Source organism: Wasmannia auropunctata, unplaced genomic scaffold (genome assembly GCF_000956235.1).
Source record: "Wasmannia auropunctata unplaced genomic scaffold, wasmannia.A_1.0 LD336106.1, whole genome shotgun sequence".
NCBI classification, from domain to species: domain Eukaryota; kingdom Metazoa; phylum Arthropoda; class Insecta; order Hymenoptera; family Formicidae; genus Wasmannia; species Wasmannia auropunctata.
In genome coordinates, this window is record NW_012026784.1 from 5463264 (window position 1) to 5482906 (window position 19643).

Here is a 19643-nt window from a genome sequence, read left to right on the forward strand (position 1 = left end):
TGATTTTAATTAAAAATGGCCGAATTAATATGGCCGATTAAAACGTTATTTTATTGAAAATTGTTAAAATTTGTTTAATTAAAATATAGTTTGGTATAAATGTTATTGGACGATGTATGGAGTTTAATACGCACCGCGCGAAAAGCATCATTTTTTTGAAAATTTATTTTATATCAAAAATTAACATTTGTTTAATTAAAATGTAAATTGGTATAAATGTAATTGGGAGACGTATGGGATTTAATACGCAGCGCGCGCGAAGCGCGCGCCTGTTATGTATGCACTAGTATATTATAAAAAATAAAATATAAATGTATGTAACCTTAAAAAAATACATATCCCAAGTATCAAACTAACGTTATTTGTCATTATACTGGCATTAGCTTGTTACTTGAAACAAAAAAGAGGACCGTTGATTATAATCTAAAAATATATAATATAACGGGGGTGGTGGTGGGCCTTTTCGGGTTAATTCGTTTTAACCCAATAAAATCTTATATAAAATCTCAAATTAAACATACATAGTTGGAAAATTTTCAAATGTACTCAATCTTTGTAGTTATGTACTTTTGTATATTGAAGTTTTCTGGGACATTTCGATATCAAAAGACATTACATAAAATAAAATATAAATGTATATGTATATAAATGTATATGTATATGTATGTAAAAGACATTATGTAAAAAATAAGGTATAAATGTATATAATTAAACGTATAAAAATACGTGCCACCCAGGTAGCAAACTATAAACGTTATTTGTCATCATATTGACGCTATGCATTAGCTTGTTGCCTGGGACAGAAGATCGAGGACCGCTAATTATAATTGGCGGGGGTGGTGGAGGGCGTTTACGGGCTAATTTGTTTTAGCTCAATCAAAATTTTATTTGTATTTTAAATTGAATATAGTTTGCTTAGAAAAATTCCAAATTTAGACAATGACTTGCAAATTGCTAATATAATATAATGATCGGTTAAATAAAATAGTTTACATAAAAAATATTGTTTATGCAATATGGTAATTTTATCATATAATTTTCTATAATTTTATGTTACATAATGTCTTTTTTGTTGTATTATTTTATATGCGTTGTATTTAATTATATATTTCTAGCGTATTTTTTAAGTATATTTAAAAATAAATTTGTAGCGTAATAAATAATGAAGTATGTATAAATACATGTTTATGCAACGTAAATAAGCCCTGATTGGAATTGGAGATAATGAAAGATTTGTACAATTTGTTTGTTTTTGTTCGATTAAATTTTATTTGTAAATTAAGAATATATATATATACGTATGGCTACGTGTAGTTCAATATGCACATTGAGGCATATAATTATGGATTTTATTTAAACGCGCGCAGGTCTTTTTTATTTTCAGACTTCCCTCTATACCGACTGTATGTACCTAACGTCGGTAACATGTGTTATCCATTGAAACATTCCTTGATGTGGCTACGTAGTTAACGTTTTGTACACATGGAGACGTTATATCATATGTCTGTCGTTTCGAGTAGTCTGGTGTAGAGAATTAGAGATTTAACTGCGGAATAGTGCGGATTAATGAAATAATGCAGCTGGAGAAAAAACAAATCTAACGTATATACAGTTTCATCAGTTTCTGACGCGATATTGCCCAATGTGGCCAGCGTTTAGCTTAGCTGAGTAGCTGACATTGATTTCTCGTCGAGCCAGCCAGAAGGAAGGAAGGTTCGCGTATTTATAACGATGGAATTTCACGATCGTTAAATTGTGATTTTTATTTACGAAATTTCTTCGCAAAGCTTGCGGAATGTAATATACATTGCGACCCTTCCGTGAAACGAGGAATTTCGGAGCATGATTGCGAGACATGGGAAATCCCGATAGGTTAGGAAATTCACTCGTAAGTATCGTATTGATGCAGTTTCGTTGGGGTATCGTTTTCACGTAATTTGATATTTTACTGGAGTTTGAGATTAACGTAGGAAAGCTTTCGTACACCGCGATTGGGTTTTACCTAATCAATGAGACAGATGACAGGACGGAAATGACATTTTGTAGGTGCGGATTGACTTGCGTTCGAGTGAACGAGCGCTCCGTTAGACAAGATCATTTGAGGCGAGATAAAATGATGCATTACAGCCCGTGGATTCAACATCAGCCAATACTGGATCATCACTGTTGCGTACCGTATATTGACACGATGCCATCCTACCAAGATCACAATCACGAGCGTCATCAGTTGACCGAGGAGGAGACCGAGCAGGCTGGCGAGGAAGTGCACGACGCGGTGACGCCTGCTACCTCTGGCGAACGTAGTTCCAGCGCGGATCTGTTCAGATTGGAATTCGCGGCTTCTCAGTGGTCCAAGTTGGTCTCCAATGCCGAAGGTCTGTTCACGAAGCTCATGACGAGCAACGTCCTGCCGCATACAGATCAGGATCAAATCGAGCAATGGCTGTGCATGAAGCAGGAATATGAGGAGTGTATTGCCAGCGACGAGAGCGCCAGTTTGCAGGGATACGCGGAGAACATTAGGAGATCGTTGGAACGCATTGAGGAAGTAACCGAGACCGATGAGAAAACGGATGAGTCAGCGAATCAAACGAAACTTAAGCTCAATTCTAATTGCACGTCCAGTTCGGAAAGCGAGATATCCGAAGTTGATGAAGATGAAGAGGAGGAGGAGGAAGAGGAGGACGACGACGAGGAGGAAGACGACGATCAAAGCGACGTGAGTTCGGAAAATCCAGATTTCCTGGAGAAGCTCGACGAGTGCATGAACAAGTTTAAGATAGAGACGGATACAATTGTCGATTCCACGAAGGATGATTTCAGAGAGGCGAATGTTGAGATTGTGTCACCAGTGACGAGATCCGTAAATAATAATTATGTACCGGTGTCTCGTCCTGTACCAATGAGAAATCCAAATTCCAGGAGAAATTCGATGCTGCCTGGCTCTGATATGTGCAACGAAGTGTTAGCTTTTAACGACAGCCTAAAACCTTGCCAAAATCAAATCCTTGAAAATCGTATCTCAGAATATATCAATCCTTACGTGTTGGATAATCGCGAGTCGGAAATAAACATTAATGATAATATTGTTAATGACAATTTCGTTGCGATACAAAATGACAATTCGCCCGATCTCTTACTTGAAGCCCTCCAGAACACCGAAATATCCGAACCTGTTAAAGAGCTCAAAGCTCTGACGCTAAATAACGAGGCGAAACAATCGCAAGTGAAGAAGATTCAATCAAATTTGGATGGAGCACATAAACGTATCGAGGAACTGCAGACGACAATTAAGATCAAGCAACGTTTTATCGCGGATATGATAAAGAATTCCGATACGCGCTCCAATGCGAAGCAAAAATTCCAACGTAAACGTAGTAAACTCGAAGAGGAGTATTACAATACGAGAACGCAATTGGCGCAAGCGGAAAATGCACATATGTACAAGAGTCCCGACGAGAAGACACACAAGAAAGAAATTGAATTAATGAAAAATATAGCGATACATTACGAGAAACGAATGATGGATATAGATATGATAAAGCAAATAGCGGGTGATTCCGCGAAGAAGGTTCTGGAACTAGAAGCCTCGTTAAATACATCGAAGAAACAAATGGATAAATTAAAACGGCAATTAAAGAGAGAAGAGGAACGTAAGAGACAGTTGGAGGACGAGTTGGCGAAGGATCAGCAGAAGATTCGTGAGCTTGAGGAGAAATATAATCTAACCGCGTCCAAGTTGAAGGAAATGCAGTCGGAGAGCGAGGACGAGAAGCACAATACGAAATCGAAGATAGATTGTTCGGACAAGATGAAGAACTTGCTGGACGTCAGCGCGAGGATATCTCACCTGGATCACGTGCTGAAAGAGAAGTCTATGGATCTGGAGAGAACCGCGGACATGGACGAGAAGGAAGCGTTGCGGCACGAGATTAGGAATTTGCGACGCACTCGGGACTGCCTGGTGGACGAGAAGTGCGATTTAGACGAGAAGTTCCAGAAGGAGAGGACCCTGACGACGGTCGAGGAACGTAAACTGCTCGAATGCGGCGAGACCATCGAAGCTATCGACGCGATGATCGAGCACAAGAACGAGATGATCTGCGGACGGAAGGATTTCGATGAGAATCAGTCCCAGCGCGAGAAGGGCGAGAGGATGCTGACGGAGCGCTTGAAGAAGCTCTCTCACGGTGAGATAATAACGTTATTCATGAAATACTTCCGCAAGGTGATCGACCTGAAGGAGAGCTCGAAGACTCTGGAAGTTCAGATAAACGAGCTCGAGGCCCACATCGCGAATCAGGATTGGCGGCTGATGGAGGCCGAGAAACGGATGATCCTGATGCAGCGGCAGTACGAGGATAAGCTGCACCACGTGTTCCGGCACTTCGCAGAGGAGACGAGCAGCTCCGGCTACGAGCGGATGGACAAGGATTCCGAGCTCACGAGGTTCAAGAAGGAAAATAGAGCGCTGAAGAAACGGCTGGCGGACGTTGAAGCTCTTCTGAAGGGTAGTACACCGCCACGGGCGACCAGCCCGTGCAGAATTCTGCAGCAAGGATTGAAGCAGATCACACCGAGCACTCGATCGACGACCAAAGTAACGAGGCAGCGAAATAAATTGATAATTCAAAAGACGACTGATTGCGACAAGAGGAAAAAGTGAATTTTTTAAGTACCTTTATTTTTTATTATATATTTATACAATTCGATTCTTTTATCGTACACTCGTTTCATATACCACATTTTCGTCACAGTATCTTTCGTCACAGGTATTCGCGATGGATTGTATAAAAAATCGAGTTTCTCTCTTTAACACAGTACAGTCTCTCCTAGGTCATACATAGATCATAATGTGATAATAGTTTCTTTGCGTGAAACAATTACCTCTTCTGTATTTTTATAGGATATATATTTTGCTACATTCTTAAGAGATATTCAGTATATTTCTTTATCGGACAATTTAAAAATAAGTTTGATGACAATTATACTTATTAAGGGATGTATTCTTGGATATGAATTTTAACTGCATGCAAGTTATCCATGTTGTATTTATTACAGAACGTATAGTTCCACAGGATTGTAGCTCATATAATTTAACGTTTAGGTGTAATATCTCCGGGAATCTCTTGTTCGCGCGCGATCTGCATGCTGCTCATAATAATAGCGTGTTATTATTTCAACAGTTGATGTAGCAAATGTGTCACGTCAAACGACACGTACATAAGATACGATATGATCGCTTCGATCTCTGCGTTTACGTGACAGGAAAGCTTAGAGGCTTGCAAACCTCGTGCGAATAGTGATGCGCTTAATTGTTGCCACATTAAGCAGTCAGTATACTCAAATTAATTTCACAGGCGAGCGGCTTTTAAATGACGATGTAGACGCAGTCAGGAAATTACACCGTTGGAATTGAGTTATTGAAACAGTGTATCGACTAAGAATTGCGAGTCTGATTAGGATATATATTAGGATTCCTGTGACACGACGGATCGCTCAATTGTTGCATTTCTCGGACACATCGAGTATTATGATACGCATAATATCTTGTTATACCCCGCGATTATACGTTACTTCCGACTATTTAGTATCGTTCGGCGTATATTTGAAAGGAACGTTTCATCTCCGTATTGCTAACTCTTGCATTTAACGAAACTTTTGCTAGACGTATAAAAAAACACGACGAACTTTTCTCATTACCTATATACATTTGGAATGAATTTTTTTGTATTTTCCTACGCTACGTTTCAAAATTAATGTTGTGATTTCCTATCAGAAAATGTGTTTTCGCATTTTCGTTTTGATTGAGCGAGGGTTAATATTTTAGTCAGGCGTAGAATAGTCTCGATTATTTATTAGTATAATATCCGATTACATAACTCTGGGTCTAAGCTCGCATCGATCCACTTCCGACATATAATTTATTGTAATTTTGTAAATAAATCGAATATTACGTAGGTCTTTCTTTCTACTGACTCATTGTCTGGATACATTTGACTTGTAAGCAAAAATTCGTTGCAAGTTTACGTTCTTCCTTTGCATATATGTACGCTTCGAAAGTTGCCTTTCGTAGATTAGTGTCTAAAAAGTGACTTTCATAGATTTGAGTGCGGCCGACATGAGCGAGGATGAAATAGATTTATACATTTAACTTTCTAAGTCGGCTTAAATCCTATCGGTGCGACTTTTTTTGATATAACTGTACATACATGAAACATGCCGAATGTCCACGGATACAGTTATAAATATTGGACATTATAATACGAAAAATGGACGAGAGGTTGCTTCGATGAAAGTTTGAATAAATAATGATCTCTCTTATCGAACTTTCATCGAAGAGACTGTCGAATTTATCATGAAATCCATAACCGAGCGAGTATCCGATAGGTTTCGGGCACATGTTATCACTTACCGGGGTGATATTACAAAGCGTTTTACTCTTCAAAGTATTATAAGTAAAGTCGATATGATTGTGATGGAGACGGGTAAATGGGAATGTAAATGGACCCTCGCAGCATCAATATGCGGCCCCCGCCGAGGGGCTCTCCGTATCGGAGTCGCACGGCCGCGTAGCGGAACGTGTGTGCAAATGCGCGTGTCGCATAACGACAGCGTTATCAACGCCGCGCATCGCCGTCCCAAATTCTCGCCCGCTAAGTGGCGAGAGGAGCACTTCACGGTGCGATACCCACACGAATTGGCATCCCGAGGACGCGTGTAATCTCTCGGCGACCGCCGCCGAGTTCGGTACTTCACGGTCGCGCACCGATCCGCGACCGGTCTTAATGCCTTTACGTAGACAACCGTTACGACGCTCGAATACTTCGAACAGAATTATTCAGATCGTAAACAGAACGATCCAGATTTCGGGTTGGGAGGAGGGGAGGAATCCGTGATGCGGGATGCTGCGGCATCGGACAATAGCAGAGTCTCGTTGCTGCCCGATCGATTTCTTCGCACGAGGAGATAAAACGCTTTAGGGCGACCCGCTTTCCCACCGCGCTTTCATTTTTATTCGAGTTCGCGAATTGAAAACACGAATTAGGCGGAATTCTTTCAATAAATAAACAAGCCCGCACCGTAATCCTTGTATTATAAGATCAAAAGTCCGACGACTTTCTACGCTTGTAACTTTTCACGATTCTTTTTCTCCCGCGCTCGCGTAGCCTCGATCCCGCGATAAATTTGTGTTTTAACGACCCATCTGCGCCGCGTTAATTAAATTTATTAAATTATATCGATGCAAACTCGAAGTGCGTTTAGCCTCGCGCGTGTTCGCTCTTGTTTTTTTTATCGTGCCAGTATCGGATACGTATAATAATTGAATTGTATCAATGACAATGGAAATTGGTGGCAACTGCAAATAAAAATTACGATTTATCGTTCGATTTTGCCCAGGTGTATCGGGTGCAATATAATTATATACATATATATATCGAACGAATATAGAGATATAAAACTGAGAAATATTTAAAATTTCGATTTCTTCGGCAATTGTCAGACATTATACGGCAATTTAGAATCTGCAACAATCTCGGCGCGCCAATTTATTAGACCGCGGCGTCGTTTACGTTCATTAATGTCTCTACTGCTCGCTCTCGAGATTGTTAAGTATATAAGCAACAGGTCGCCTCTCTCCCCTTTGACCAAAAACCGGCCGCGGAGAAGGTGCTTCTTCGTGGAAGAGGCGCGTTAAATGAGTTTCGAGAAAATATAAGTGGGCGAGTGCGAGCGACACAGGGCAGTCCTGGCAGCCGCACCTGAAGCAAAATTTCGGGATGTGAGAGAGAAAATTAACGTGTCCCTTGTGATCTCTCTGCACGATTTGCAAACGCACACGACGCGTATCCGCGAGGGCGTTCACACGATCGAGCTGTGCATTTTCGTTTAAACGCAGCTTTTCGTTCGTTCAAGAGCCTGCGTTATCTGCGAATCTCAACACTTTACGAACAAGGCGGTGGTTTAAAGGTGTATAAAATTTAAAATTATTACCCTATTTACGGGGCATAATGTGGATTAATTATTATTTACGTGATACGTAAAGAACCCCTTTAGGATGACTTTATGAAAAATTTGAGTACGCATTTTAAAAACGTAACAAATAAAATAACATTCTAATTATATAATTATTATAAATTTTCAAAAGTTTTTATTTGTAAGTTTATCTTTGTGCCTACTGCGGGTTAAAGTACCGGCGTGTTAGCCTCCGTCGATAAAATTGTGAGCGAGAAAACGTACGTAAGGAACGTAATTGCGATCGATGTCGCTGTCGTAACGCAATACCATACATAATAACATAACCATAGCATTGCCCGAATGGATCTGTAAATCCCTCTACCGTGACGAAAATCTCAGGAGAGAGTAGGAGAGAAAAGCTGTAGGAATTCCGTAGATCCACCGGAGCGACGGTGAACAGTCTCGATTTAATGTCATGCAGAATTTACAATTCAAAAGATACCGAAGTATCTCCGGCGTGCCGGCCGCTCGTGATGGACGGTTGTATCTCAGCAGGATTTATTTACGAACGTAACGGCGTCGCATTTCTTTATAAATTACTATTATCATACTCTCTTTTATGTCAATACTTCTTACAGTCTGTGCTATAAAATCCACTGTGCTCGAATTTATTTGTTTTTTTCTTCAATCTAATCTATTATTAACCTGTAGAATTATAATTCGATTTGTTATTTTTTTATTACATATTTCGTCATTCCTAGTAGTCTAGACAAGAATATAGTTATCGAAAGAGTTTAATTCTTGATAAATAATATATTTAATTATTGATTTAATAAATTAGTATGATAAAAGTAAAATGAAGTACTTACATTATTAGAGAATTGCAGACTTTGTTAAATATAAAGTTCTGACGTAATATGTTTCTTATAGTATTTTGAATGGAATTTTTTAATATAAAGTAATGTCATCCCAATGATTCATATTTTTGAAAAGCGTCTACGAGGTAGATGTTTCGTATCAGAACACCCATCTGTTGTGGGTTTCCGTAGTGTAGTGGTTATCACGTGTGCTTCACACGCACAAGGTCCCCGGTTCAATCCCGGGCGGAAACAAATTTTTTTTGAATTTATATATAATCTAGTTTCTTTTATCTGGAAATTTATATATATTTTTTAATTTAAAGTCATTCTCATAAAATTTTATGTATTGAATCGAATTTGCATCTTAGGCGAAACTTGTAAATAGTAATTTGTAATTTGGAGTAACAACGAAATATTTCTATTTTCAGTTTGGTATCTGTAAAATAAAACGCATATATAATAGGAAAAGTATTTTTGATATACAAATTTGTATCTAAAAAAAGAACGTTAATGAAAGATATAAAAATGTAAATTGTAAAATGTTCAAATAATTATTTTAGAGGCGATGAGCTCAATTGTCAGGATGGCCGAGCGGTCTAAGGCGCCAGACTCAAGGTTCACACCTTCTCGGTTCAAGACCGAGTTCTCCCCGGGCTTTCTGGTCCTCTCTGAGGGCGTGGGTTCGAATCCCACTTCTGACAAATTCTTTTGCTCGTGGAAACGCCGTGAGTGAAAAGTACAAAGAAACATAATCAGTTGTTCTCGAATTTATTTTAAAAAATTGCATGATACAGTTTCCAGATCTCGTATATGTATTTTGTAGAAAGAGCTTTCTACAAAATTTATGGCAAATTTAATTAATTTTTTACACGTTTTATCGGAAGCGTTATGATATTTATTCATGTGTATCTTACAGGAACTAAATTTAACGCGTATGCTTTGCTATATGCACCTTATCTGCATTATTAACAGACTCGTTGTCGATTGTCAGGATGGCCGAGCGGTCTAAGGCGCCAGACTCAAGGTTCACACCTTCTCGGTTCTAAACCGAGTTCAGGGCATTCTGGTCCTCTCTGAGGGCGTGGGTTCGAATCCCACTTCTGACAAATTCTTTTGCCCATTGTCACAAGTTATGCAATTGTCGTTTGTATTATTTTGTCCCGATAATTAGTAAATGAAACGATCGAAGCATCGAATTTACCGTGAAGAGTGCGTCACTTAAACGTCGTCGGTTCGATTCTCAGTGCAACAATATTTTTTTAATGTTTCAAAAATGATTTTTTTTTTCATTATTTATTGCGGCGTTACATGCAATATAATAACTATTATTATATTTATTAATAATATTACATATAATACTAGATATAAAATTTAGAAATTATTTTTTGTTTATGATTCTAACTGTTTCCAATAGATCTTTCGTAAAATTGCTGCGATATATTATTGATCTATATTACAATTAGCTAACGACGCTGTTTATAAAATATAAAAATATCGATAATATAAAAAGTTATTGCAATTAATGTGCAATAACTACCGCTTCTTCAATATCTGAAAGAGAGCTCCCATAATCCGGTATGGTCTAGTGGCTAGGATACCTGGCTCTCACCCAGGAGGCTCGGGTTCGATTCCCGGTACCGGAATTATCTTTTTATTTCGAACGAAAATGTTTTAAACATATATTGTAACTCCGTGATTATTCTCTAATTTAAATTTAATTTTGCAACAGTACAACAATAAATTCTAATTAAATGAAAGCAAATAAATAAGAAAATGTGTAACAGCAAGTTACAATATTAAATAAAAGTAAATGTATTAAGAGCAAGCTAAGATGAAAGTTATATATGAGAGCAAATTGATATAATTACCACTAGATCATTCGTGAAGAAATTGTAAAAATTATGTTTCTTTCTGAGGAAGAGAGGATATTTCTACCATTGTAGAAATACTTCAGCGATTCTTTTTCACTCTTGTGCATCAGCAATAAATCACGATGTCGTTACACAATCGCGAGACAACTGACAATACTGCAGTAATCGAAATGTCTCACGGCAAAACACACATTGTTAAATTTGCAGTCGAGTCGGCTATTTCGATAAGTGGAAAACGACAGACCGTTTTAGAACGCTTGTGAATGTTGCGGCTTGATAAATTGTTTCTGCATTGGCCTCTTATATCGCAATAAAGTGCAAGACGCTTGGGAAACGAAACGAATCGCGGTATTGCAGCGGACGTTGCAATTACCGTCAATTTCTTAAATTATTGGCGAGGAGTAGAAGACGTTGCCGCAACGGAGCGAGTGTCTGTAATTCGAGGAAAAAAAGAGGAAGGACAGTACAATCTGCGCCCGGTTTATCATGGGCAATTTTCTCGAGCGCGGCGAAGGGGAGTGTATGGATTCAAACGACCCTCGATAACGAGTACTTTGATATACATACACGTCGCGCGGAAAATCGCACCCACGCGACACAGGTGACCTCCCATGCCCTGCGCGCTGCAGCGTGTCCTTTACCGTCGCCGTGGCCACGCGAAGCGGAGCAGCAGGGATGACACGAGGAACGACTGGCAGTCGTTTGGAACAGTTCCGGAAGTTTAACGCTGCGCATCTCGCCTGCCTAAAGTGAGAACTGCCGTAAAAAATCTTATCGCGTATATCACGCGCGAGCATGACTCGCTCGACTCGTTTATCACGTGGCTCGTATTGTCTCTGTTTACTTTACATCTTAAAATTGTGTATATTCGTATCTGCGCGCCGTTTGCGCGATCCCCGAACCGCGACTTCTCGAATTCGTTCCCTCAATTACAATATATCCTCTTGTAATAATTTCAAGTCTATGGAAAGAACAATTTTTTTCAGATTTTTGTTGAAAAATCTAAATTAGTTGGATACAAATCTAAAAATAATTTTGTTGGACCGATCAAAATAATGATGTTGGAAACTGAATATTGACGAGCAATGTTGAAAATAAAATTTTGATATTCCAGCAACCACCAATTTCAGTTTCCAATATAATTATTTTGATGGTCCAACAAAATTATTTTCAGATCTGTATCCAGCTAAATTTTAGGATCTTTCAGCAAAATTGTTTCTTTCCCTGTAGATACGTTGGCCTGTGGGTCCTTGACTCGAATTCACCCGCGTTGCTGAGGTGCTCGTACCACGTGTATAACAAATCCGTCCTAGCAATCATACTCGTCTTCATGGTGACTCTATTCGCTGACATTTGCTCGAACTTCGACGATCTGTCGATCGTCACGGACGACGGATGCATCTTCGCCGGTATCGTCGTCGTGTTCGTCAAGGTGATGATCTTCCAAACTCGTCGCGAGCAGATTGTACGATTGCTTCGCGACACCATCGATAGCTGCGATCGACTCTGCGAATTTCTCAGTGAGTAAAATTGCCGGTGTTCGTGTAACCCAGCATTTAAATGTATAATTGCGACTGATATAGCAGGAGAGTCCCCGGGAGTTATCAAGTAATTTTAACAGGAATATCACTCTTTCAGACTATTATTCGGTATTTCGTGTGTTGTATAATTTTGCTGTCGGTGATATCTTTTTTAAGTTTATCTAACGACCATATCTATGTTACTATCTGTAGCCATTCTTACGCGATTATTGAATTGTTGCAACCCGTGAAAGAGTGAAATGTCATGTAAATGATTTTAATGCCAAGTCACATGTATACACATTAATATATACATCTTCTGTCAAGCAAATACGATGACAGGCCGAAGCGTAATTTTACGTTTTAATGAGATCCGCATGTTGAAAGGGACACTGTGAAAGGGCCATCGTAGCTCTTCTCCGTTAATTCAGGACCACTCGAGAAATTTTTCCCGTCGGCCTCTGCCAGTCCTTCTCGCGACGTATCCCCTTGATGCGCGATTAAGAATCTACGCGACTCATTCACAGGGAATTACTCGACAGTTCGCATAATCACGCCTGATCATACACGCATCCGCGCGACACGCGTGACGTTTCTTTAAAATCGCATATCAAGTTTCACTAATTCTAATATCGCGTCGCGCGAGGCCGTAAGACGCAAAGTACACACCGGCGATATTGACTGTGAAAACGATTGTACTTTTCTCTGGAATCGCTGTCTCCCAAGCCCGAAGCTTTTCACGCGTCTGCCCGCTGCAGCTGTCAGACGCGATTACTGCGATCAGCTGATATACGAGTTTTAATTGTCCATTTAATCAGTTGGCGAAGACGAGATCCTGGACAAGTACCTGCTGCTCTGCCGCGTGACCTTCTACGGGTTTAGCGTCCTGGGCTTCTTCCTCGTGATCGCCCTGCTGTTCGTCGTGCCTGTGGAGAAAGGCGAGCTCCCGATCAGGGCGCGCTATCCCTTCGACACGACCGTGCACCCGTGGCACGAGGTCGGCTTCTTCGTCGAGGCCTGCACCGTCTCCGTCGGCGTGACCGCCATCATCGGGATGGACAGTTTGCTCACCAGTCTGTGCACTCTGTTTCTCGTGCAGCTCGAGATTTTGAACGCGCACTTCAAGAGCTGCGGCAGCGACGGCCGGCACGACGACGCGACGCCAGACGAGACAGATAAGCGAGACAGTCCGGGCATCACCGGTAGAAACGCTTGTTACGGGGTATCTTCTACGACCAGCTGCGGAAAGGATAATTATGATCCGGATGCGATTCGCCGCGGCGGCGACGGCTTCGCCGAACGGTTCGGGCGAACCATCCGCAACCATCAACGTCTGCTCGCCATAATAGACGACTTCAACGAGGTCTTTAGCGCCGGCATGTTCGTTCAGATGCTTTCGAGCACCACGATGATTTGCCTAACCGGCTTCCAAGCCGCCTTGGTGAGTCGTGATAAGTCAAAGTGCCAAGTGTCGCGGTCAGATCGTGATCGGAGCCCTCGCTTTGTTTCGAACAGGTCATAGGCCAGAGCTCCAACACCTGCAAGTTCGCGATATACCTGATGGCGGCCCTTTCGCAGCTCTTCTACTTCTGTTGGCTAGGAAACGAAGTGATGTACCAGGTGCGATTATGTCCCGTAGCAACACTACTTGTTTTACTTTAAAACACCACTCTTTCATCGCTACTTTACCGCTATCTCGAGTTATGCAACGCAATTTTTTAAATATCTAATGATGCAATCCGGAAACTGTATATATATCAAATTTATTATCGAGTTTGATATCTTATTGAATACGATATATTGAAGGTAAAAAAATGTAATACAAAACCTATTTTTATTATCGGCATTAATAAAAGTGTCGTGCTAACATGATCAACAAAAAATTGATATAAAATAGAAAGTCGATAAAAGTTACATTTTAATAGACTTACAATTTCTTCGGAATTACAACCTGTAATTAACACGATACGTAATTAATTCGAATTTATAATATGCACAATTAAAGTGTACTTTCACATTGCACTGCGGATTTATGATCTTACAGAGCGCGTCGTTGACGCGAAGTCAGTGGCTTTCGAAATGGGATGACGAGCTTTCCAGCAAGACTGGACGTCTGCTAATACTGTCTATAATATTTTCGAAAAGAACGATAAATCTGAAAGCAGGTGTGTTCTACGTCTTATCCATGGATACATTCACCGCGGTGAGTACATCTTCAAAAAAGATGCAACGACGATCCATCGTATCCTCAGACCGGTTGAATATCGCGTGATACTTCTGCGTGATGGAAAAATGTCGAGTGAGATCGCAATAAATAAACGAAATTAAAGTCACCGTACAGGATCTCGACGAGCAAGACTGAATTTATAGAGATCATATTTCTCGCGCGATTTCGTAAAGAATCTCGTTTTCAGCGAGATCCAACGAACTCGGCGAGACAAAAAATATGATTGGCAAAAAATATGATTCACACGACTTGCTAAATCGTTAGATAAAGGTTTAAATAGGTAGATTTTACCAGAAGATTAATAACTTCAAATATCGTGCGACGCGTTATCATGCGGTGGTTTCGTCCGATTTTGCTTCTTTTCGCCCGCGGCGAGATGATGCCAATCATCGTAAACACATTCGAGACAAAAGAATGGAACGCCATAATGTGAATGGTGCTCCATAGGAGTTCAGAAGAAACACGAAGAGCAAAACGCACCTCTAGCACGTGCAGAGAGGCGAAGCGTGTTCTCCGCCCATCCTTGGTGAACAACCGCGTATTAAATCGATGGTCGCGCGATTGTCTGACGCAACAGAATGCCTATAGACACCGTCAAAGTCTTAATGGTAAAGCACTGGCTCGTGTATCCGAAGATTTTCTCGTGTACGCTCGAAGTGTCTTGAGCTAGATCCTCACGTGAAGTAATTTGGAGCTGGATATATTTTGAATAATTGCCGCACAGATTACTCGATTAAATTTTCCACAGCACCTTCTTTTCGGCGCACTCGCGAATTAAGTCGTTTATCATCTCGTGATTGAATCACGGACGATCGATCGATCGGTTTATCGGATTTTTCGCAGATCCTGAAAGGCTCGTACTCCTTCTTCGCTCTGCTGAACACCATGCAGTCGGAAGACGATCAGTGAATCCGACAGCCCTTCGGCCTCTAGTTACCGTAGAACAACGTCTGTGATCGAGTATTTTATTGCGAAACGTATTGGAGCAATGTGCGATTGAAAACCAACTGTAACACGTGCGTCAACGATCCAGAACCAAGCGCGTGCTTTTATCGCTACGAGGTTTGCATAAAGTGTATCGAGTGCGCTGTTGAACTTTGCCGAATAAAATTGTTGAAAATAGAGAGAACGGATATTTCGATGGAGACGTAAGAATTAGAGATAGAATTATTTTACAATTATATTAGACATACAATAATATATTTACATTTAGAATTTAATTAGAATTACATTAACTGCTTATATTTACAATTTATTAGAATGATATAATTATATAAAGTATTACTTAGAATTAGGATTTCCATCGAAACCGATGGAAATAATTAAGCACAAATTAATAGCAGTAGTTTCGTATTTGATGACGACGGCCGATCTGCTTACCAAGATAACATCGAGGCGGAATATGGTAATTCCCAAATTTATAATAAAGCTGTAATACGATAAGTTACGAAGAAGCGAAGAATTTCTTGTAATTTTTACTGTCGCTTGGGCGAAATGTCGGCTATCACGGGATATCTTGATCCGCGCCGGCTGGTCAGTGCTAGAATCACCGTAAGAGAGTGTCCGGGGAACAGGTTGGCAACGGCTTTTACGATTATGGGTCCGCCGAAAACAGGATTTCCTATTCCCGGGCCGGCTGCAACGGCGACGACCTGACCAATCAATTGCAATCGTAACCGCCGTCGGCTGCCGCACCGCAGCGATCGCCGTGAAAATATCAGATTGATCGCAATCAAGATATCGTACGGTACAATTCGGGGTTGCCAGGCTGATTGATCGTCAGGTGTATCCCATGCACAGGAAGAAAGCGATCGCGGGCATTTTTTCATTATAATCAGATTATCTTACAGATTATCGACAAATCGCAAGTATATTATTGAGATGTTTTTTAAACGATACATATCTATACTTCTTGCACCTCTTTAAGAAATGATTTGGAATGAGCCAAACTGTTAACTTACCCTTGTTTAGAAAAGTGTCTAAATACAACGGTACATCTTGTCGATCTAATTCGAGTGTCCCTTTCTCTTTCTTTAGACACTTGGATCTTGGTAATGATAGATTGCGACGAGGTCGCAAGCCTGTAAAGTCCTTGCAATCGGATACCCGGATTTCGCATAATTCACGCCGCGTTTACCGGTCGCGTGATCGCGGGGACAAAAATCGGGAGTGATATTGGCTTTTCTATCGCGGTCCCGTTAGCCAATTTATCTCGCTGCGTTTCCCCAAAGTGGAACCTTAGATTTTCAATCGTCCGTCAATCGAGTGTGCGTAAAGTACTAATTTAAGCGGCGATAGGATTAGTTTGCCGCGTACTGAGATTCTGACATAATCGCACGTGTGTGTACACGAGATGGTCGATGAACGTTCGCCGCGATATTAGATTCTTAATTAACTTCATTAGACCCACTCGTACTCGGCGCTCGCGCACGTAATTAATTGTCGATTGTGATGTGCTTAATTAAGTATTCATGGTAGCCGATCGGTAGCGGCGTCGTTTCGACTCGCCGATAAACATCGGTGGTGATAACTTTGGAAAATCGTGCAGAGATCCCCGAAGATACAACCATCTTATCGGTTTGCAAATAAGGTACACGCGAGTGTACGATATCGGGCGGCAAGATCGGCACGACGGTCCCGAAGTGCCGAGGCTGGCGGAATTCCGAAAATCTCGTTTCCATCTCCACAATCTTAACTTACGGTCAAGGTTGTAATTTTATCTCCCAGATGTTTATTTTAAAATCCATTTATATTTAAATAGATGAAATTTGTGATTGCAAATTAATTGTAAATTATTTCTACGCGAAATTGATTATTAAGACATAATATTTAAGTATCTTGTAAAAAAATCGTCGAACGAAACTATATATAGAGTCTCAAAATAGACACTCGATTGCTCTGCTTTATTACAATCGCACGCTTGAAGCTAAGTATTCCTAATTGTATGCAATTTTCCGACACGTTGGCGACTGCCTGGCCGCACGCTCGTTTGCGGTATTCTTTACTTTCGTTTCCGTCTCGGATCTCGCGAACTCATCTCCGAGCTATCGCCGTTCGTCGATCCGGTAGCGGTAGAGTGCATTGCTAAAAACCGAGGCACGGAGAGAGCCAACCCTCCTTTATCACGCTAATCAATACCGCCTCGCGGCGGCAAATGGCAAATGAAGTGCGGCGGCCAGCGGCGATTCCGACGTGGACAATTAACCGGCCTGATTATCATCTGTTTCCGATCGGGCGGAGTTCTTGCGGGTTCGTAACTCCAACGAGAGGATGGCCCGCGGATAATAGCACGGAATACCGCGGAGCGATTATTATGAATGCAACGGAAAGAGAAAGAGAGAGAGAGAAAGATCCGTGGTGCCTCGGAGGAAAACTGGCCGTGACGCATTTTTCTCGACGCGTCTGAAATGCCAACGATGCATAACACACGTTCTCGGGATCAGGAGTCAATCAGCGTGCGGGTATGCCAGCGTCTTCCGTTTTGCGAACATTTGTTACGACATATCTTTTTCATGTGGTGCATCGTGTGATTATAGCTCTGCGCTTGTACAAGCGGAATTTATCGCCCGATGCGACCATCCTTTCGCACATGATGCGTAATTGAAAATTTTTTTCAACTCTTGTACGTTAATTCGGTATATACGGTATTGCTGCACGCTAAGAATGATAAATTGATAAATTAATAACACCTTTGCAATTATTCCTTTACATAAAACGATATCTCGTAGAAAAAATTATTTTATCAACTTCTATTATATTTATACGATTTTTAGAGAAATTAAAAATTAGAAAAGCACATAATAATTATATTAAAAAACCACAAAATTAGTAAATAACCTTTATGTGACAACTAGGAGGACGATATATTGCAAAATCGCTCTTATTTCTGGATAGTTTTAATTTCATTATTAAGATTTATTAGGCATCATGTATTTCTTGGAAAAATTTCTCAGGATCTAATAGAATTGTGTATTTTTGGAATTCGCGTAGACGTACAGATGTTGGAATTCATTGCAACCGCGTGAAGTTATTATGCGAAAACACGAAAGGTGCAAGCTGTACAACGTCGGCCAATTAACTTGAACGATGACGTTGATATATTGGCGCGAGCGCGTCTGCTAAAGTTGTTTGAGACATTGCGCATTCACTATGTTCAATATAAATATTCCGGTTAACATTTTCGTGCCACTGTGTAATTAAAATGTAAATCGACGGCGCGGAAACGCAACTCATTCTCTTCATCATTTATCGGCAAGTCAATACCACAATTACAAAATATACATAGATTTTAATTGAATGATTAGTTAGCGTCGATAAATGACGTCGATGAATGAAGTAGAATACAAATTCGAAAGCGAAGGAAAGCGAGCTGTTTTGACATCTGGGGAATACATTGACTTTGATATACGAAGTACGGAGCGCGTATGGTGCTTCGAATTAACAGCATTAAATTAACATTATGAATTAAATGAAATTAAATATTGATTCTAATAAATACATCTGTGCCCAAGTATTGATATTAATTTCAGAGAATTACAATAGTACAAACGGGTCAGTAATTGAATAAATTTATTATAAATTACAAAATGTGCAGAATATTTTGAAGGTAGTATAGCTTTGATAAATTTAAAGTTGCTCTCCCTAGCAATTTATTCGTTTCTATATTGCAATCACTGTCAGTACGCTTTGTTTTAATTTTAAAATTAAATATCTTGTCAACGCAGCCTCGAATTAAAACTTGTTTAAAATTCACTAATACGCGTAATTAAAAAACTGTTAATAAAAAGACTGTCTATTATTGGACATCTTACATATATTTCTCTGATCTCAAAAACTTGATCGGTCGCTCGTTTCGAAATGATCTCCAATGTTCTCGATCGTTACTCGATGGATTTCGCGCGATACAATTTCGGATTTCGTGCGATCGTACATGGGGACAACTTCGTGTCCGTCGACGAACGTAACACCGGCGGTTTTCCGTCACTCACCGGCATGACACCTTGATATTGCGCACGAGGTAGGCGCGCGCCTTGAACAAAGTCGAGCCAGTCATGCGTAAATGGCCTATCTCGTCTCGCACAGGGTGAAACGGGACCGGGGGAGGAACGCCGAGAGTCAAGGCGAGATCTGTCGTTGTTTCTCCTCGCAACTCCCCGTCGCGCGTACGCTTCCTAGACAGATGGTCGCTTCGCCACATGTTACCTAA

The 19643-nt window shown here is 40.5% G+C and overlaps 2 protein-coding genes and 4 non-coding genes across 6 annotated transcripts; all 6 read left to right on the top strand.

Moving 5' to 3' along the window:
• The first annotated feature begins 1500 nt into the window (after nt 1–1500).
• On the top strand, nt 1501–5960 carry LOC105454383 (kinesin-like protein costa). Its single transcript, XM_011696964.1, has 2 exons — nt 1501–1888; nt 2047–5960. The coding sequence occupies exon 2, from the start codon at nt 2114–2116 to the stop codon at nt 4664–4666; it is 2553 nt and encodes an 850-aa protein (XP_011695266.1). The 5' UTR covers nt 1501–1888; nt 2047–2113; the 3' UTR covers nt 4667–5960.
• Nucleotides 5961–8998: 3038 nt separating this feature from the next.
• Trnav-cac lies at nt 8999–9071 on the top strand. The gene has a single exon. It is a non-coding gene; the product is annotated as a tRNA-Val (tRNA).
• A 325-nt stretch (nt 9072–9396) lies between these two features.
• Trnal-caa lies at nt 9397–9520 on the top strand. The gene is made up of 2 exons: nt 9397–9434; nt 9476–9520. It is a non-coding gene; the product is annotated as a tRNA-Leu (tRNA).
• A 285-nt stretch (nt 9521–9805) lies between these two features.
• Nucleotides 9806–9925, top strand: Trnal-caa. The gene is made up of 2 exons: nt 9806–9843; nt 9881–9925. It is a non-coding gene; the product is annotated as a tRNA-Leu (tRNA).
• A 465-nt stretch (nt 9926–10390) lies between these two features.
• On the top strand, nt 10391–10462 carry Trnae-cuc. The gene has a single exon. It is a non-coding gene; the product is annotated as a tRNA-Glu (tRNA).
• Nucleotides 10463–12008: 1546 nt separating this feature from the next.
• Nucleotides 12009–14500, top strand: LOC105456858 (odorant receptor coreceptor-like; the record flags this gene model as incomplete). Its single annotated transcript, XM_011701198.1, has 4 exons — nt 12009–12210; nt 13029–13651; nt 13726–13830; nt 14255–14500. Coding segments are annotated over 4 exons (1158 nt in total), but the record flags the coding sequence as incomplete, so codon positions are not given.
• Between the last annotated feature and the right edge of the window lie 5143 nt (nt 14501–19643).